Raw genomic sequence first — 21,459 nt, 5'->3', positions numbered from 1 at the left:
ATGGGCAGTTTCTTTAACCGGTAGTTGTAATGAAGCGATTAATTTTTCAGATACAAAGTTGTGTGTGGCGCTACAGTCAATTAATATCACAACCTCTCTGCCTTGTAATGATCCCCTGACTTTCATTGTTCCCGGGTCATTCAATCCAATCATCGAGTTAATTGATAATTCTACACAAGCTGTGGCGTGCGGTTGTACTTCTGCAGTCCTCAACTCAGCGATTTCAGGTTCCATTTCTTCAACAATTTCTAATTCTTCATTATTATTATTTACTACAAACATTCTAAGCTCCCTCTGTTCTTTCATTTTGCACTTGTGATCAGCAGAATACTTCTCATTACATTTGAAACAGAGCCCTCTTTCTCTTCTTAATTGGAACTCTGCATCGGGCAACCTCTTAGACGTTCCTTCCTTCCGTCTTTCTCAAGAATTCGGGCTTTTCAGTGTGATGGTTCTTATCGGAAATGAAGTGTTTGTCTTGTTTTCTTTATTTTGTTGATAGTAATGAGGTTTCGTACCTGTCGATGAGTACGTCGGATGTTTCCTGCCAGCGTAGCCACTTAAATTTGCTTCGTTTCTCAGAATCTCTTTGTTCTCCACCAGTTGGGCTGTTAGCATCATCTCTGCCAATCCTTTCGGTCTGCAGGGTATGACTTCGGCTCGGATCCATGGAAATAAACCGGTCATAAATGTTTCTTCAACGACCTGATCTTCCAAGTCGGACAGAGGCTCGACTAATTTATCGAATAGGTTTCGATATTCCTCTACTGTCGTCTCCTGCTGAATTCTCAAAAATCGACCGCAAACCGTACCTTCTCTGGTCGATTGAAATCGTACCAGTAGTCTCTCCTTCAAATTCGTCCAACTCACGGACTTCTCTCTTTCTTCCTGTGATCGATACCAATTAAGCGCCGGCCCATCGAAACATATTGTTGATACTAGCATCTTCTCCGATTCCGTCAACTTATGGATCTGAAAATATCTTTCCGCTCAGAATAACCAAGATTCCGGATCTTCTCCGGTGAACACCGGCATCTCAACCTTCTTGAACTTACTTCGATCGTCGAATTTTCATCCAAATCGGACTCTCTCTACACTGATTTCTCCGACGTCGCGACTAGAAGACGCTTCGCCCGCTTTCGATTTCATCGCCGACGAATCCCGAGCGTTCGACTCGATCATTCGCTCACTAATCATAGATCTCTCTTTCGCATTGGCTTCCATGTATGACAAAATTGCTTGTTGTTGCTTTTCGGATTGTAAGCGCATCATTTCCATGTTTTTCGTTAACTCGATCAACGTTGATTCAATCACCGACATCTTCATTAATTCTTTCTTAATTCCGGCCACTTCCTGTTCAAAGGACTCCATCCTCTCTTCAATTCTGGTCTGCACCATTCTCCCTTTTTCTTACAGATCGTTTCGGCTCTGATACCAATATGATGGGTACCGAATTTCAATATGAAATTCCAGTAATGTATTATTAGTAAATTCTGTAGAAAAACTGAATTGAGGAGATCTCAATTCGATTACAATTGCTCGTTACAATCTCTCTTGCTTCCTCCGCTCAAGAAATGCAAGAATTCTTTCTTCACTCAAAGTCTACCCCATAGTTTCCCGCCTAAACCCTTTTATAAGCTCTCCTCCCTTCTTTCTAACCTCTCAACCGCTTCTAACTACTTTTCTAACTAATGATCATTTTATTACAAAAATGCCATCCGCTTCTAACTCTTTCGGCTGTACTGGAACAATATTGGAGACACAGCATCTCAAGGTTGACCTTGACATCAGCTTGACATTAAAAATGTCTGTCTCCATAGTGATTTTCAGGAGGAAGTTTATATGGAGCAACCACCCGGGTTTGTTGCTTAGGGGGAGAATGGTAAAGTGTGTAGCCTTCGCAAATCCTTGTATGGTTCGAAGTAGAGTCCACGTGCATGGTTTGGAAAATTTAGTAAAGCACTTGAGCAGTTTGGAATAAAGAAAAGAAAATCGAATCTCTCGGTTTTCTATCAAAGATCTATGGGTGGAAGTATTCTACTTGTATATATTGATATAACCGATAGTAATGCATTAGGTATATTGTTTCTCACATCTTTCCTCCAAAGTCATTTTCACTCTAAAGATTTGGGAGTACTGAAGTATTTTTTAGGCATCGAAGAAATGAGAAGCAAGAAGGATATTTTTAGCAAAGAAAATATGTGCTTGATTTCCTATTTGAGATAGGGAAATTGGGAGCCTAGCCATGCAATACTACTATGATACTTGGTCTACAACTCTTAAAAGATGGAGAACCATTTGAGGATCTTGAGAGATATAGAAGACTTCGAGACATAGCTTATCCGGTAAGCATTATGAGTTGGCTTATGACCTTGGCCGCGGTGGAACATGGTGACACAGTACAACAAATTGTATGTTATCTTAAGGTTGCACTTGGAGGTTGATGCATTTATATGCTTAAAAGACTTGGCTTGATGTATTCCACAATCAAAAGTTTTTATTATTGTTATACGTGTCTTTTTAGTCTCGACGAGTGTATGCATGTCTAATGATTTGTTGCACGAACAACTGTCTGTTCGGTGTCCATCAGGTTTCGAAGTGTCCAAGTGTTTGACATGGACACGCTAGTGAAACTACTTGTGCTTTTTAGTCTCCAGGAAGGTCAAAAATTACAATGGACCCTGAACTTGAATGAACGAACCGTAAATTGTTAGTACAACCTCTAAAAACTAATGACAAAAGATGATTGATCGAAAAAAAATTTATAGAGCAGTAAACGGTACTATGATCTTTTAGAATTAGCAAAGTAAGCATTCAAAATTGAATAATCCGAGATGCCATCAAAGGTGCTGATTGTTTGTAGCATCGTTTGCCTTATATCTGCACTTCTCCTTCTTGGTGTCACGTGTCGTCAACATGCTAAATCTTCTGTTCATTTGTTTTTGCATTGCCTTTTTGTGGCCAATTTTGGAATATTGTTCTTCCTTCTTTTGGATGGTCCTTTTCTTGCCCTAATTCTATCTCTGATGCTTTGATTTGTTTATTAATGGGTCATTTTTTTGGTGCAACTAAGACGATGGTTTGGTTAGCTATTCTGCGGGCTTTCTTTTGGTGTTTAAAGAGTGAATGAAACAGACGGCTCTTTGGTGATTCCTTTCATCTTTTAACCATTTTATGGAACTATTTATGTCTATGGCATTTTCTTGTTGCAGAACAAAACACCCTTTTACACATTGCAACTTATTATTATTTTTTTTTTTGTCAGTAATTGGTGCTCTTTGATGTAATCACCTTTTGGTGTTTGGGGTTCTCTCCTTCTTTCATTTGTTAATGAATTGTTTCTTTCACCTATAAAGAAGAGTCCGAGATGCCACTTTTCACCAGAAAGCCACAAAATTAAAGAACATAATCTGTATAACACTTACCTTCTGCTGAATATTAATCGCGGAATCGCAATATTCTTTGCACCTTTCTTTCTCCGGACCACCTTCTGCTGACTCTTTGAAAAAGCTAGCTTTTCTACTAACTCTCTCTTGGATCTTCTGAGCATATTCATGATTATATATTTTGCTTATTTTCTACAGATATGGTCAAGAATAAAGGATTCCTTCCATCAGGACCTTCAGAGATACATGCCCAACGAAATCATTTGAAGGATATTATTTTCTCATTACTTCCTGCATGCCAGGATGATGATCCAGAATCAAAAATTCCATTTAAGGCAGATGCGATAATTGCTAATCCCCCTGCATATGGTTAGAGTCAAATTTCTAATTTTATGTTATGTTTTCATGGGATTTTGAGTTTTAAGTTTCATCATAATCTTCTCTCCTGGCTTTCTTTTGTACCCTACCCTTTAAGCACTGGTCATCTGCTCACAACCATTTTTCCAAAGCTTTCTATCTTAGGTCATCAGAAGAAAAGGTGCTAAATTTTATGTATTCATAATTAGTTCGTGCATATGCATTGGAATGTTTATGGTCCATAAATCAATTTTAAAAAGATCGTACAGAAGATGTACAAGACTTGAAGCTTAGGAATGTTGTCAATTAGTCAACACAATTGAGATAAAGTACTCACAAATACATTTTGATTCAAGAGTCTGTGGTTGACTAAGTGGACTACATCCTCCCAAAGCTTGTCCATGGTCTATCTATGTGGAATAAGATGCACTTGTGCTCTAGCCAGTGGAGGACCTAGTGTATGTTGTGCACTAACAATACAACGGTAGATTCAAAGATGGTTTTTCATTTCAGTTAGAACAATACAACCCTAGATTTAATGATGTTTTGTGGATGTTGTGAGAGTGAACATGAAGTTGTTGATCACTGCTTATTCACACTTATGTGAGGAGGGGTAGAAAGGGAAATTCACCCACTTCGTTAGTTAGTGAAAGGATATGTATCTTTTGTTTTATTGTATTTTGGGGATTTCATGTTGTAATCTCTTGGTGTAACCAAGTTGGAAGAGTGCTAGCCGTCAGAAAAGTTGTGTACCTTTGTGGTCTTATAATAAATGGTCTTATTATCCTATGAGAGGTATCTTTACATTGGTATCAGAGCAGTTATTTAGTAGATCTTATTCTCAATTCTATTTATCAACAACACATGGTCTAGGGAAGGGGAAGTAGTCTCTTATGGATATATTTCTGGTTTCTAGCAAGTGGGAGGAAGCATTTGAGAATTCGAGAGTAGCAAGGCAAATTTCCGATCACTTTCCTATTTTATTGGAGGCTGGTGCTATTGAATATGGACCAAGCCCATTTCAGTTTTGTAACAGTTGGTTGAAAGATAAGGATTGTTGTAGATTGATTGAAAGATTCTTTTGCATGAGATAGACAGCAAGGTCGGGCTGGATTTGTAATTTGCTCCAAGTTCAGAAAGATAAAAACAGATTTAAAAAAGTGGCTTGCTGATTTTGAAAAACAGAAGTGCGGGGAAGAGTTTCTCTTGAAAGACATAGAAAGAAAAGATCAAATGGCAGAATTTGAAGAAGTTCCCTCCTTTGAAGAAGACTTAAGGGTGGCATTAAAAGCAGAATTGTTGGCAAGCTACTAAGTGGAAGAAAGGAATCTTATGCAGAAAAGTAAACTGAATTCGTTGAATTTTGGGGATGAAAACACTGCTTTTTTACATCGATTTGTTGCAGCAAAGAAGAGGAAGAATTTGATAGTGGAATTGATCAATGATCAAGGTAATCCAACTAAATCTTTGCTTGAACTTGTTAAGAAGGTATAAGGAGGTGTTTGATAAGCCGAAAGAGTTGCCTTCCTGAAGAGCAATAGACCATCAAATCTTGACGGTTGAAGGACAAAAACCCATCAACATCAGATCCTACAAGTATGGTTACATTCAGAAGGAAGAAACCAAAAAATTAGTCTCTGAAATGTTGCAAGTGGGAATCATCAGATGTAGTTGGACCCCCTTGTTAGACCCCTTATTAGGCAAGTGTACAGTAGAAGGAAGAAATAGATTGTTTTAATAAGAGCACGTGGGATTTAAGTAGGTCGGTGGGTGGGAAAATAGGTATAAGAGAGTTGTCTTTCGGGCGGGAACATTAGGTATGATTTTAGACAGAAGTTAGAACATGTTTTCTGCATTCTTCTGGAGAGAGAGAAGAACAGAAATCTCACATTGTACTAAGGTTTGAGACATTCTCAATCCTTATGATTTTACTGAATTGAAATCAATAAAGAAAGAATTACATTTGTGAAGTTGGAGTCCCAACATTTTGGTATCAGAGCCAAGATCCGAAGAACAGAGGAATCATGGTACAAACTCGGATTGAAGAACGGTTGGAATTTATCGACCAAGAAATTGCCGAAATGAAGAAGGAACTGAGCATAGTGTCGGCGATAGAGGTGAGTTTGAACGAAATTGCGAAGAGCATCGATTTGATGCGACTTCAGTCGGAAAAGCAACAGCAGCTATTATTCACGATAATAGAGACGAGTTCGAGAGAGAGGTTGACGATGAGCGGACAAGTAACAGAATTCACCGCAAAGGAGATTGAGAAGGCGAAGGGGAAGGAAATCGATGCGTCTTCCAGTAAGACGGCAGAATCAGACCGAAATTTCGGAGCTGATAGAAATGAGCGAAAGATAGACTCCGACGACGGCTCTCATGACCGAAACAAGTTCAAGAAGATCGAGATGCCGGTATTCACAGGGGAGGACCCTGATTCTTGGTTACCCGAGAGGTATTTTCAAATCCATAAACTAACTGAGTCTGAAAAAATGTTAGTGTCTACGGTTAGTTTCGATGGCCCAACATTAAATTGGTATATATCTCAAGAGGAGAGAGATAAATTCACCAATTGGTCGAATATGAAAGAGAGACTGTTAGTACGTTTTCAATCTAATAAGGATGGAACGCTTTGCGGGCAGTTTTTGAGAATTAAACAAGAAAGTACAGTAGAAGAGTACATAAATTTGTTTGATAAAATGGTAGCGCCATTATATGATCTGCCTGAGAGAGTAGTTGAAGATACTTTTATGAATGGTTTATTACCGTGGGTGAGATCTGAGGTAGTTTTCTGTCGACCGAAAGGTTTGGCAGAGATGATGGAAGTAGCACAGATGGTAGAAAACAGAGAGATTGTAAGAATTGAAGCCAAATTGAGTGGTTATTCAGGGGGGAAGTTGACTGGGCAGATTAGTGGAAATGGAAAAACTGTTTCTGGAGGTGTAGCAGGGGAGAGTAAAGGAAATACTTCATTTCCGATACGCACCATTACTTTGAGAAGTTCTGGTCCAAATGAAAATCGAAGGGAAGGGACTTATAAAAGACTGCCCGATGCTGAGTTTCAGGCCAGGAAAGAGAAAGGATTGTGTTTTCGTTGTAATGAGAAGTATTCTGCAGACCACAAATGTAAAATGAAAGAACAACGTGAATTGAGGATGTTCGTGGTGACAAAAGGAAAAGAAGAATATGAAATTGTAGAAGAAGAAAAAGAATTGGGCCGCATAGAAGTCAATGAGGATATTACAACTGTGGTTGAATTATCAATCAACTCGGTAGTGGGACTAAATGATTCTGGAACTATGAAAGTGAGAGGCAAATTGTTGGGGGAGGAAGTGATTATATTGATCGATTGTGGAGCGACGCACAACTTTGTGTCGGAAAAGCTGGTGAAGAAACTAATTTTACCCATCAAGGAAACCACACATTATGGAGTGATCTTAGGATCTAGGGCTGCAGTACAGGGTAAGGGGATTTGTGAAAAATTGGAAGTGCAGTTGAATAGCTGGAAGATAGTAGAGGATTTTCTGCCCTTAGAACTTGGAGGTGTTGATGTAATTTTGGGAATGCAATGGCTATACTCTCTGGGAGTGACTACAATAGATTGGAAAAATCTGTCATTGTCTTTCTCTGTTGATGGGAAAGTTGTGAATATTAAAGGAGATCCTAGTCTAACGAAAGCAAGGATCAGCCTTAAAAACATGATGAAAAACTGGGAAGATAAAGATACCGGATTCTTGATTGAATGTCGATCATTAGAAGTGAAAGTTGTAGAGAGTGATGACTGCTGTTTGCTAAATACAGAAGTTGTGAGCAGTGGTCCGATCAGTTCTGTCATTAGTCAGTTCCAAGATGTTTTTGAGTGGCCGGAAAAATTACCACCCCGAAGGGAGATAGAACATCATATCCACATGAAGGGAGGGAACCAATCCCATTAATGTGCGTCCATATCGATATGGTTTTCATCAAAAAGAAGAAATGGAGAAGTTAGTGAAAGAAATGTTGAATTCAGGGGTAATAAGGCTGAGCACCAGTCCGTATTCTAGCCCTGTTTTATTGGTCAAGGAAAAGGATGGTAGCTGGCGTTTTTGTGTTGATTATAGAGCAGTCAATAACGCCACGATTCTGGATAAATTCCCTATTCCGGCAGTAGAAGAGTTATTTGATGAGCTTTGTGGAGCAACTCTGTTTTCCAAGATTGATTTGAAGTCCGGATATCATCAAATCAGAATGGCCGATGAGGATGTAGAGAAAACGGCTTTCCGAACGCACGAAGGACATTATGAATTTTTAGTAATGCCTTTCGGGCTGACCAATGCACCGGCTACTTTTCAAGCCTTGATGAATACTATTTTCAAGCCATTCCTAAGGAAGTTTGTATTGGTCTTTTTTGATGACATACTGGTTTATAGTAAAAATGAGGATGATCATGCAATGCACATGGGAAAAGTGTTGTCAAATCTACAGCAGCATGAACTATATGCTAACCAGAAGAAGTGCCATTTTGCACATAAAAGAATAGAGTATTTGGGTCATGTGATTTCTGGAGAAGGTGTGGCAGTGGACCTGGAGAAGATTAAAGCTATATCCGACTGGCCACAACCTACGAATGTAAAAGAAACCAGAGGATTTCTGAGCTTAACCGGGTATTACCGTCGTTTTGTGCGCAATTACGGGACTATTACTGCTCCATTAACTCAGTTGTTAAAGAAGGAAGGGTTTAGATGGACTGAAGAAGCAACCTTGGCTTTTGACAAGTTGAAATCTGCAATGTTATCTTTACCGGTATTAGCTCTACCAGATTTTAATAAACAATTTGAGATAGAAACTGATGCATCTGGTTATGGAATTGGAGCTGTCTTAGTACAAGATAGAAGACCAATATTATACGCATACGTTAGCCTTGAGAGATAGAGCCCGACCAGTGTATGAAAGGGAGCTTATGGCTGTTGTATTGGCGGTACAAAGATGGCGACCTTATTTGTTGATAGGAAAATTTAAAGTAAAAACAAATCAGAAGGCACTGAATTTTTTGTTAGATCAGAGGATAATACAGCCTCAATATAAAAAATGGATAGCCAAACTTCTGGGTTATTCATTTGAAGTAGTCTACAAGCCGGGAGCTGAAAACAGAGCAGCTGACGCATTGTCCAGAAAACCAGATGAAGCACAACTGTTTGGGTTGTCTGTACCAGTCACTATCGATCTGGATGTAATTAGAAAGGAAGTGTTTCAAGATCCAAAGTATGAGAAGATTGTAGAGCAAATTAAGCAAAATGAGGAATCGACTGAGAGCAACTATTCATTGCAGAATGGCTTGTTGATGTACAAGAACCGACTGGTAATTCTAAAGCAATCTTCTTTGATACCAGTAATTTTAGACACTTTCCATAATTCTGTGGTTGGGGGTCCCTCTGGATTTTTGAGAACCTATAAACGAGTAGCAGCTGAATTGTATTGGGATGGGATGAAGGCTGATATTATAAAACACTGTGAAGAGTGTTTAACATGCCAAAGAAGTAAGTCATTGGCTTTATCCCCGGATGGTTTGTTGGTACCGTTGGAAATTCCTCAATCTATATGGAGTGATATTTCAATGGATTTTGTGGAAGGCCTTCCAAAATCGAGTGGATTTGAAGTGATTTTGGTTGTGGTAGACAGATTGAGTAAATATGGACATTTCTTACCCCTGAAACATCCATATACTGGTAAGCTGGTGGCAGAGTTGTTTGTGAAAAAGGTAGTAAGATTGCACGGATTTCCCTTGTCCATTGTGTTGGATAGAGACAAGATATTTCTTAGTCATTTCTGGACGGAATTGTTTCGACTATCAGGCACCAAACTGAATAAAAGTATAGCCTATCACCCCCAATCGGACGGCCAAACTGAGGTTGTCAACAGAGGAATGGAAACTTACTTACGGTGCTTTTGTAATGAGAAACCTAAGGATTGGGTTAAGTGGCTGCCTTGGACGGAATATTGGTATAATACCACTTTCCAACGGTCTATCGGCATGACTCCATTTCAGGTTGTTCATGGTCGACAACCTCCTACTATTTTGTCTTATGGAAGTTTGCTTTCTAAGAATTCAACTGTTGAAGAAATGTTGCAGGAAAGGGATGTTGTTCTGATTTCTTTACGTGAGCATTTGCGCTTGGCACAGGAGCAAATGAAAGTGTATGCGGATCGTAAAGGGAGAGATGTAGAATTTTCTGCGGGTTTAGACCCCTTATTAGGCAAGTGTACAGTAGAAGGAAGAAATAGATTTTTTTAATAAGAGCACGTGGGATTTAAGTAGGTTGGTGGGCGGGAAAATAGATATAAGAGAGTTGTCTTTGGGGCGGGAACATTAGGTATGATTTTAGACAGAAGTTAGAACATGTTTTCTGCATTCTTCTGGAGAGAGAGAAGAACAGAAATCTCACATTGTTCTAAGGTTTGAGACATTCTCAATCCTTATGATTTTACTGAATTGAAATCAATAAAGAAAGAATTACATTTGTGAAGTTGGAGTCCCAACACCCCTATTCAAGCCTCATACTATTAGTGAAAAAGAGGGATGGAGAGTAACGATTCTATGTGGACCACCACAAACTGAACCAAGTGACAATTGCGGACAAGTTTTCCATCCCTGTGATTGAGGAACTCCTTGATGAGCTACATGTTGTTGCAGTATTTTCTAAATTGGATTTGCGCTTTGGGTATCGCCAAATTTGGATGAGAGGATGACATTGAGAAGACAGCTATTCGCACCCATAAAAGACATTACGAATTCCTTGTTATGCCCTTTGGGTTAACCAATGTACTGACGACATTGCAGTCTCTAATGAATCAAGTATTCAGACCCTTCTTGAGGCATTTAGTGCTGCTTTTTTTTACGATATCTTAGTCTACAGTGCTGACATCACTGAACACGAAAGGCACTTGGGAGTGGTGTTCAATATTTTGAGAGACAACAAACTGTTTGCAAATGAGAAGAAATGTGTCTTTGGGCATTCTTAATTTCAGTATCTAGGACATTGGATCTCTAGCAAAGGAGTAGAAGTTGATGGAGAAAAAGTGAAAGTGATGGTGAATTAGTTGTAACTAAAAGACGTATCCAAGTTGAGGGGATTTCTGGGGCTTACTGGCTATTATAGGAGGTTTGTGAAAGGGTGTGGGGATATTGCCACATTTTTTTACCAAATTGTTGTAGAAGAATTGGTTTAAATGGGATGAAGGGGCTACTAAAGCACTTGAATAGTTAAAGCAAGCAATGATCTTGATCTCGGTCTCAGTCTTAGCTCTTCCAGATTTCTCTCTACCTTTCATTACTGAAACAGACGCATTGGGTGTAGGATTGGGAGTAGTCTTGTCTCAAAATGCACACCCATTGCTTATTTTAGTTAGAAGTTATCTCAGCGTGCTCAAGCCAAGTCTATATACGAGAGAGAACTGATGGTAGTGTGGAAATGGAGGTATTATTTGTTGGGGAGAAGATTTACTGTACTCCCAGACCAGAAGGCATTGAAGTTTTTGATCGAACGAAGGGAAGTACAACCCTAATTTCAAAGGTGGTTGACCAAGCTACTTGGCTTTGATTTTGAGATTCTATATCAACTTAGATTGCAAAACAAAGCTGCGGATGTCTTATCCTGAATGAATCACATGGTGGAACTAAATAGCTTGACAGCCCCGGGGTTAGTACATGTGGATATGGTTATGAGAGAAGTCGAGAACGATGATGAGCTTAAAAAATCATCGGTATCTTGAAAGAGGATCCTCAGGGGAAAATATACTATCAATGAGTGGCAGACATTGGGAGGACATTCTGGATTCCTTAAAACCTACAAAAGGATGAATATGGAGATACATTAGGTCGGCATGAAGAATGATGTGAAGCGATATGTTGAACAATGTGAAGTGTGTCAAAGGAACAAAATGGATGCCCTCTCACTGGCAGGACTTCTACAACCGTTACCTCTACCAAACTTGATCCTAGAAGACTGGACATGGATTTCATAGAAGGGCTACCAAAAGTAGGGGGATTTGGTGCCATCATGGTTGTGGTGGACCGACTGAGCAAGATGGCCCATTTCATCACCCTTAAGCACCCATCACGACTAAGCAGGTTGTGGAGAAATTCATTGAAGAAGTTGTCAGCAAGCATGGGATGCCGAATTAAATCATAACTGGAGAGAGTTGTTTTCGGTCTTGGGGACATCACTAAAAAGAAGTACCGTGTTCCGTCCCTAACCTGACGGCCAGACCGAGAGGGTGAATTGTTGCTTTAAGACATATTTGCGATGTTTTTGCAATGAGCAACCAACCAAGTGAAACAAGTGTATACCATGGGCTGAGTTGTGGTATGATACAACTTTTCACTTCTCTGCGAGGATGACCCCCTTACAAGTGCTTTATGGAAGATCCCCACCATCGCTAGTTTCATATGGAGACAGGAAAACGGCCAAGATTAGTGCAGAACAATTGCTCAAGGAGAGAGATTTCGTGATTAGTGGTTTGAAAGAGAATTTGGTAGTGGCTTAGAATCGAATGAAGAAACAAACTGATTTACACCGTCGAGAGCTGAAGTTCAAATCAGAGATGAAATTTTTTTGAAGTTGAGGCTATATAGACAAAAGTCCTTAGCCAGGAAGCGGAGTAAGAAGCTAGCACCCAAATTCTACGGCCCATACTGTGTAGTTGAAGAGATTGGGAAAGTGGCTTACTAGTTGGACCTCCCTTCCAAGGTGGTGATTCATAATTTGTTCAATATCTCCTAACTGGGCCAAAGTCAACATGTGCAACACCTCCCACCAGCATTGGTCAAGAAATTTGAATTGCAAGTTGAGCCCAGGGTGTTTTGGGATCCAATGGAACATTGAGATAGGGGCTAATGAATGGCTGGTAAAATGGAAAGGGTTACATGACAGCGGAGCAACGTGGGAATCTGCTTACTCCACGAAACATCATTAGTAGTTGGAAAAGTAGGTATCCCAAGGATTCTACCTCTAGGCTATGGAGAAATTTGTAAATACAGTTATCCTTCACAATTTTCTTGTAGTGCTTTTGATCCTCTGTAGATGTCTTCCATTCAAATGTATTAAAGAGTTAGGGGTCTTGCCAAATCCTTTTTAAGGAGCGAAAATATTGACCAACTGATCGTATATCACCCAATTTAAGGTTCAACTCAAACACCTGTGATTAATTGCCTAAATCTGAATGCATTTGAGGCACACTATCCCTTAATTTCTTAGTAGTAGAGTAACACATGTAGTTACAACTTATGTTTTCAACCATGGAATTTACTAGCCAAGTCTTAACCATGCCAGCAAAGCAAGAGACAAATGGGAGTTGGGGAAGTTCTCTCTCCGGCAATCTAGGCAATTTTTCCTTGTTCATGAGTATACAATCCAACACTTTAGGACCAACAAAGGAACTTATCTCCATTAAGTCGGATTGTGGGTATTTGGACAAGGGATCTATTGGATTGGATGCGATTATCAAGGGTTTTTGCAATAGATGACTTAGTTGTTGGCATAACTGGAGCAATACATATCCAAAAAACAATTTGGAGAAAAAAAAACCCCACAACAGATGGCGACGGAGAGATTGGGGTTTGGCAGTTTAGACTGAGACAACTGACAATGCCCACTCACAAAGAACTAGTGACAACAAAGCACTAGTGACTTATGTCCAAAAAACCTAAAGAAACATGAGTATCTGGTTAGAAACGAACTTTCGGCAATATATGGTTGACAGCGGTGATCGGTTGGAGAAGTGGCAATCGAACACGATGATGCATGAGTCAGTGGTATAGGTTTTCTTTTTAATGGAAACGAGTCTCTTTATTAATAATAATAAAAGAGACTAATGCTCAAAGTACAAGAGTATTATACTAAGAATAAGGGCTGCTTTGATACCCGACTCAAAAAATGTACTTTCTGTCTTATTTTCTTAGAAAGGCAGGGTTTCTTAGATAGAAGAAATACTCAACAATATCATTCAAATAAATTCAACTTACCTCATTGTTTTTTCGGTTGATCAATTTTGACAAATGTACTTTTATTCGAGAATATGTTATGAAAATTGGTTTAATGCAACCCCCCAATGGAAACTCTGTCTGGCTATGTTCCTGTACTCTTGAACTAACAAACTTAAATTGCTTCACTGACTGTCCAGGTCATACTCAAGTTGCTGAGGCGTTGAAATTACCCCTTCACGTGTTTTTTACAATGCCATGGACGTAAGTCTTTTTTCGTTAGAAAATCTAGTGCCTAAAGCATTTGATGTATATTGTTAAAAGCTGCATCTTGAATTGATTGGATTATTTGATCTAAATATTGATATAATTAAGTTTATCATAACCCATGAACTCACATTACATTTTAGGTCAATTGGTGATTTGACATAATATCAGAGTAGGAGGTTATTGATTATTTCCTTTCTTGTATTATATCTTACTGTATTGGTTGTATTATATTTGCCGAATAAAAGATTTCCTTCTTTGTAATGGGTTCTTATTCTATTTAAGTTTGGTAGATCTATTCGTGTGAGATTTTTTTATTCAACTAATTATTGTTTTAGTATATTTTTGAGAGATTTTTATTTTGGATTTTTTGAGATTTTCTGGAATTGTATGTTTTAACCAAGGTATAAAATATCGATGTTGATGGACTTAATTTTACAAAAAATTTAATTTCAATGGATATCTCTGAAAATTATAAAAACAAAAATCAAAAATTAAATTTAAAGTAGTAAATAAATATTTTTTTTTTAATTTCAAATAAGCAAACATATCTATTATTTATATTTATATTTATATTGTGTTATCATTTTGATGTTTATTCTTTGTGATTCGTGGACGATGTAATGGAAATATAGGTTCACTTCTTGTATTATCGATATCGAATAAATGGAGATGTGAAAATATCGATAGAAATATCGATGTATCGAAGTAAATTTAAACTATGGTTTTAACTTAAAATTTTGGTTTTTATTTTGGGTGCTAGGAAATTTGATGTAAAAATTGGATAAATGAGAATAATTTTTAACTTTTTTTTTTAGTTTAAGGGTATTTATGAATATTTTCAATAGTTTAGGGGTATTTTTGAGACAACTTTAACAGTTTCCATCCAAAACTAACGGTAAGGGTATTTTATTTTTTGAACCCTTTTCAAAAGTTTAAGGCATTTTTGAAACTTTTGAAAGTTTAGGGATATTTTTTACCCAAACCATAAAGTTGAGAGACATTTTTTATAATTTAGCCTTTAATTAATATACGTAATTTGGAAAGAATGTATGTTCTATTGGATTATTCAGCAACTATCTACTTTTTGTTCAGGCCCACGAGTGATTTTCCTCATCCTCTAGCCCATGTCAAGCATCAAATTGGATATAGGGTAAGTAGTAATGATGGTTCTCATCTCAATTCCAGGGCTATTTTTTTAATACATGTAAATATTTGGTCTTTTGGCAGTTATCATATAACATAGTCGATACTTTAATTTGGCTTGGAATTCGTGACATTATAAATAGCTTCAGGAAGAAGAAGCTGAAACTGAGACGAATATCATATCTCAGTGGACACTACAACAGTCTTTCGGAGGTGCCTTATGGGTATATATGGAGTCCTCACCTTATTCCGAAGCCAAAAGGTGAAACTTTATTCTGTTGGTATTCATTATGGGTATAGCGTAATACAAAAATTATATTATTACTACTATGCCCCCACCCTAACTAATGTGAAACTAATACTCTAAGAATACTGAAATTTCTTTATCTTTTTTATTAATTCTGTAAAGATACACGAGGGAGTTGATTGTAACAAACCTTTAACGAAAAGTAACCAAATAACCAACTAGAGATTGGTTAAAAATCAAAAACTTAAACAAAGATTAAACTAACTGATTGATAATTAACAATTAGTTATAACTCCTACATCAACTCCACCCAACCAACAGAAACAAATTCGTCCCTGAGTTTGATTAGGAAAGTTGAAACTCATCTGAGGGTTGATAGGGATAGATATCAGGAATGTTGGGTAGATCTATCTGGTAGGCATTCGATCCTAACTTGGCTAAAATAGGAAAAGGGCCAAGTTTTTTGTTAGTTCTGAATCTTGTCAGAAGGCCAGTGTTGCTTTTTTAGATGGATCATTACAAGGGCTACAACTCCAAAAGTGGTTGGCCTACGGCGTATATCCACTTAAAATTCGGAAGCTTTTAAGTGTTGGCAGACTTCTTTATAGATTTTTTGATTCGATCGGCCATGAGAGTTGCTTCGGCACTAAGATCAACTGGAACAAGCAAGTGTGCAAGGTCAAGAGTGAGGTGAGGTACTTGGGTGTAGACAATTTCAAAAGGGGATTTGCTTGTGGATTGGTTGGTCATGTTGTTGAGGTCAAATTCTTCTCAAGCGAGGTTGAGATCCCATTGGTGGGGTATGTCTCCACTTAGGCAGCGAAGGAGGTTTCCTAGTGTTCTGTTGGTCACTTCAGTTTGGCTGTCCGTTTGGGGGTGGCTAGTGCTGAATTTGACACAGGGAGCATCAAAAGTAGCTCATGAATTTGACATCCCGATCTCAAACAATGCTCTTAGGTATGCCATGTAAGCGAATAATTTCCCTAAAAAAAGATTAACAACATTCAAAGCATCATTAGTCTTTTTACAAGCTAAAAAGTGCGCCATTTGCTAAATCTATCAACAACTAACCAAATAGAATCATAACCACGTTGGATTCTAGGTATGTCAAGAACAACGTTGGGTTCTAGGTACGCCAAGAACAAAATCCATAGGAAGGTCTTCCAAATGTCAATGGAAATATGGGGTGGACAATAAAGGCCTTGGTTTGAACTAGATCCTTTAGAGCTTTGGCATATGAGCATCTTTTAATTAACAAATTTAGCAATATCTTTCTTTAGTTGTGGCTAAAAGAACTTTTGAGTTAGTAGGGTGAAGGTTTTGTCTCTACCAAAGTGATCGGACAAACCACTACTATGAGCTTCTTTTAGAAGGGATTCTCGAAGGGAAGTGTGTTGGATGCATAAGGCGTTATTTTTGAAAAGTTAACCATAAAAAATATGAAATTCATTAGCCGGGAGATGGTTGGAACGTTTAAACCGAATATCTCTAAAGTCAAGATCAGTTGGACATAGGTCTTTAACATGAGAAAAAGCAATGATTTCACCTTTTTTTCAGCTTAAAGCATCTGCCACTTTATTAACAATACCTGGGGTGTGCTTGATGACGAAATCAAAACGTTTTAGGAATTGAAGCCATCGAGCATTCATATGACTAATTGATTTTTGAGATGAGAGGAACTTCAGAGAAAAACGATCGGTAAGTAAAAATAAATTCTTTTCCAAGGATATAGTGTTCTCATTGTTTTAAGCCACGAACTAGGGAATACAATTCTTGTTTGTAAGTGAACCATTTCTGCCTAGATGGACTTAATTTTTCACCAAAATATTCAATAGGATGTTTATCTTGGCTAAGAACAGTCCCAATACCAATGCCTAAGGCAGAAGGGTTGTTGAAAATCCTAAAACAGAGCTAGAGCTTAAAACAGTTTTTAATTGGTTAAAACTTGTCGTTGGAGCATCTCCCTGGAGAAGGGTTGTTTAGATTTTAGACAAGATGTTAGTAGGGCAACAATAGAACTAAAGTCACGAATGAATTTTCTATAAAAGGAAGCCAAATCTAAGAAGCTTTGGATTTGTTTAGGTCCCTTTTGCTAACGATCCCGTTTCCTGTTTCCTGTTTCTGTTTCTAATTTCTTAAGAAACGAATGTGTTTGAAATAGTTACCAAATGGGCCATAAAATTTCAGTTTTTCAAAATTTATTTAGATTTAGATTGGAAGGTTGCTTGGACTTTCTCTTTCACCATCTTTGATTATGCGCAGTTTTCTTGGTTTACTGGTTTTTAAAATAGACTATGTTAGGTTCTATTAAGCAATATGCACTTCTCCAACAGGCTTGATATGTGATCAACACACTGGTAGACTACTCAAATTTTGCAAGGAACTTTTGACAATGAATTTAAATTGGAAATTCTTGCTCTGTTACCACATTGTAGTTAACTACATAGCGTTAGATTTTTTTATTCCTGCCCATTTTAATTGTTATGTCCAAGTGTTTGATATCCAATTCTTCATTTCTCTCTTTCCCAGGATGAGTTGTTTAAAAATTCTTCCTGTTTCATTTCCTGTTCTTTGGGATTTCACGTACAACCAGTGATACTTGGTGGTCCCACTCTTACTGCTTACCCTGTTCTCATTGTTTCAGATTGGGGATCTAAAATTGATGTGGTTGGATTTTGTTTCCTTGACCTTGCTTCAAACTATCAACCCCCAAGTTCTCTTGTTGAATGGATAGAAGCTGGCGAAAGGCCAATTTACATTGGATTTGGCAGCCTTGTGAGCTTCATTTTTGGCCTTGCTTTTCTAGTATTTGAGTACTTGTCTTGCATTAAACATGATTTAGTCTTCCAATTTGTAAATAGTTTTAATGATATAAATAATGATTTAAATTGAAATCTTTTATATGTAATGAAGGAAGTAGTTGATAAACATAAGAATATAGCTTGACCCAACTAAAGATCCAAGTTGTATGAGTGAACTGACATTGAAGAACAATCGTGAATAAAGCTCTGAAGGTTAAATACTGCAGCCAGGATTTATTCTCTTTATTGCCTCATATTTAGGCTATCAAAATGTTAAACTTCAGTCATGCTATAAAACAAAAAAGACAGTTTGATATATTTTTTTTCATTTCGTGCTTGATGCAGCCTGTTGAACAACCAGAAGAAATGACGCAGATTATAGTTGAAGCTCTGGAAATTACAGGAAGGAGAGGAATAATAAGTAAAGGCTGGGGTGGTCTTGGAAGCTGTTAGTCTAATTTTTCTATCCATTTCCTCCTTTTTCTGGTTCATATATGAATACAAAAATAATTATATCCCAATGCTTGACTCATGAAGAAATATGGATCTCTATATCTAGTGGCAGAGCCAAAAGACTTTGTGTACGTGCTGGATAATTGTCCCCATGATTGGCTATTTCCGAGATGCATGGCTGTGGTAAAGTATTATTAGTGTTGTAATTAATTTCTTGTAAAGTTGTGGCACAAAGCTTGTTGTTCATCGCAGTGTGGCTTTGATCCTCTTCCCCTGGTCTTCCACCTTTCATTCTATTTTCATACGTTAGAATGTCGAACAATATATATGAACTTTTAAGACCTGGAAAGTATACTGACTATACGTATGAACGGTAATAATTAACAAATGTGCAGGGTAGAGGACTATGAAAAGTGAGACTTATTAAAGCAAAGTACCTCTTTGGTTCTTAAGTTTTGAGTATAGTTTCCAGTTTTATTTGGTCCCTAAGTTGTAAGATGTCGGACCTTATGCTCGAGTTTTGAGTGTATTGTTTCCGTTTGGTCCAAAAGTTTCAAAATATTACATTTTCATCCTTGAAGAATTGCAGTATTTCAATACCTAGGTACTAAATGGAACCTATATTTCAAACTTCACCTCTGAAAAGCTTTTTTCTTTTTTTACCCATGATGCTTATTGTGAAGACCGTTTTACACAGATTGTAGTCCCTTGTAATCATAAATTAGTGTCCTTATTGAATACAGCCGTATAATCATTGGCAATAATCTGCACTCTGCACCAGTTTATATAACCATAAAATGAATAGGCCACTTACTAGAATTGCATAGCATCACTGTGGGACGCACTGCCCTTCAAGCATAACATGTTTTTGTTTCAATAGATATATGAATTGTTAATATGATAATTTGAAACAAACGATGAGTGTTTGAGTTGTAAAATGTGTAACTTTAGAGCAGTCCATTCGCGATAATATAAATACTAGTTATTTGCTTGTCTTTGATCTCCATCTCTTTCTCTATGTTGTGTGTGAACAATCTAAATATACAGTGTATCGTTCAGGTACACCACGGGGGCGCTGGAACAACTGCAGCTGGACTCAAAGCAGCTGTAAATTTTTATTATTCCGCTGTTTGTTTTGCAAATTACTTATAACAATTGATTTTAGCCATATTCTTGTTTCTTCAGTGTCCAACAACAATTGTGCCAATCTTCGGTGATCAGCAATTTTGGGGCGAGCGTGTGCATGGACGGGGACTTGGTCCCCCGCCTATCCCAATTGCTGAATTTTCACTTGAAAAGTTGATTGATGCAATAAACTTTATGCTTGATCCCAAGGTATCTCCAGTATTTATGCAAACTTTTGGTGACTTGCATTATTCTCGTTGTACTCATCACTTGCATCCGAACCAATAAGCTCTTAGAGGAAGTAAAAATGTCTTAACCACTGAGTTATGCTTTGTTGATGAACTATGTATTTCTTTCATTGCATACTTTGCTGTGTTCTTAATGAGAGATATTTTCTCGGCATTGGCGAGCTTGCAGGTAAAAGAGAGGGCTTTGGATGTGTCAAAGGCCATAGAAACTGAGGATGGAGCAGTTGGTGCAGTGAATGCTTTCCACAAGCATTTCCATCGAAATAGAACTCTGACTAAACCTGAGACTCTTAAACATGGCTTTTCAGTTAGACGGCTTCTCCATATATCTTAATGTTTTTATTCTTTTAGATACATACAGTATCGACAGAAAACTACCTCTCTTACCAAAAGCCATTATTGTTGTATCTTTCGAGTAACCTATCAATTCTTGCAATGTGAAAGAGTCTACCTTTCATTTTAAGTGTATTGTTAAACCAGGCATGTGAGCAATATATCCAACTCTTCACCAATCTCATACTCAAACACAGATGATATCAAAGGAAAGAGGAATGATTAATGATGAGTTCAGTCCTATATATTTTTTTTACTTGAGAATATTCGTAGTTATCTTTTTTTTGTCCTTGAAGTTTCTTATTTAGGCTGTGTATTTAGGAATGATTAAGGCTGCATTTGAAAATTTGATTTTGGGAATAGAGGTGGATTATAAGAGCATTTGAATCGTTTTTTGTGTTTTGTAAAGCATATTATGGTTCAATTCACTAAGATTACTTCAAAATAAGTGTTGCTTTCACAACGTTTCTAAAATAAGTTACTTGCTGGCTTTAAGATTTTCCTGAAAAAGTAAATGAAATTTTTAATTCTATCATTTGAAATTAATTTTGTTTTGCATATCTATTTAAAACAGTTATCTAATTACGGTTGATCGATAATTATAACTTAGGTTTAAGATAACACATTTTGGTCAATGTACTTTTAAAAAGTTTATTGAAATTCATTTTGGTCCTTGTACTCTAGAAAAATTGTAAATTTGGTCCCTTGTATTAGTATGTTGTTAAAAATGGAGATATGAGGCATCATTTTCTATGAGATCAAATAAATTGGGTTGGTTTGAACGATTAAATCCCTATCTAGTTTTGCTTCGTTAGGGTTTGCTACGTGGGATTCTTCTTACGTGTATCCACCTCAAGATTGCGTGCCTCTTCTTTTCGGAGTGTTTTCTTTCCAAGTTTGTGCCTCTTGTTTTAATTGTTTCATTCACAGCTTATTGAGATCTTTAACATGTTTTTAATTGTAAGTTCGGGCCGTGCCATTTTCTTCATGTTTTTGTCATTTTAATCGCAACTTATTGGGAAGTCGTGCTCTATTTCAATAGTTTCATTCGCAACACTTGGGGACTTTCTTTCATGGTTTTCGCAAGTTTGGGTCGTGCCTCTCTTCTTTGTGTTTCAATTAGTTTAATTGTAGTTTG

At 37.5% G+C, this 21,459-nt stretch overlaps 1 protein-coding gene across 3 annotated transcripts in view; it reads left to right on the top strand.

Moving 5' to 3' along the window:
- The window catches only part of LOC103487247 (sterol 3-beta-glucosyltransferase UGT80A2-like), a 43,326-nt gene extending 22,749 nt beyond the window's left edge, over window positions 1-20,577 (top strand). For 2 of the 3 annotated variants that reach the window (XM_008445508.3, XM_017044323.2), the window contains exons 5-14: window positions 3,585-3,755; window positions 13,902-13,965; window positions 15,064-15,121; window positions 15,199-15,376; window positions 18,006-18,136; window positions 18,508-18,610; window positions 18,722-18,798; window positions 19,675-19,722; window positions 19,801-19,950; window positions 20,158-20,577. In XM_008445508.3, coding sequence (XP_008443730.2) covers window positions 3,585-3,755; window positions 13,902-13,965; window positions 15,064-15,121; window positions 15,199-15,376; window positions 18,006-18,136; window positions 18,508-18,610; window positions 18,722-18,798; window positions 19,675-19,722; window positions 19,801-19,950; window positions 20,158-20,322 — 1,145 coding nt within the window. In that variant the 3' untranslated portion in view covers window positions 20,323-20,577. Of the gene's footprint in view, window positions 1-3,584; window positions 3,756-13,901; window positions 13,966-15,063; window positions 15,122-15,198; window positions 15,377-18,005; window positions 18,137-18,507; window positions 18,611-18,721; window positions 18,799-19,674; window positions 19,723-19,780; window positions 19,954-20,157 lie in introns of those variants that run through there. The other variant, XM_051081829.1, reaches the window with a different exon arrangement.
- Window positions 20,578-21,459: the final 882 nt, after the last annotated feature.

This window comes from Cucumis melo, chromosome 2, assembly GCF_025177605.1.
Source record: "Cucumis melo cultivar AY chromosome 2, USDA_Cmelo_AY_1.0, whole genome shotgun sequence".
Lineage (NCBI taxonomy): Eukaryota > Viridiplantae > Streptophyta > Magnoliopsida > Cucurbitales > Cucurbitaceae > Cucumis > Cucumis melo.
The sequence above is the reverse complement of the archived record's forward strand: the minus strand, read 5'-3'. Positions and strand labels throughout refer to the sequence as shown.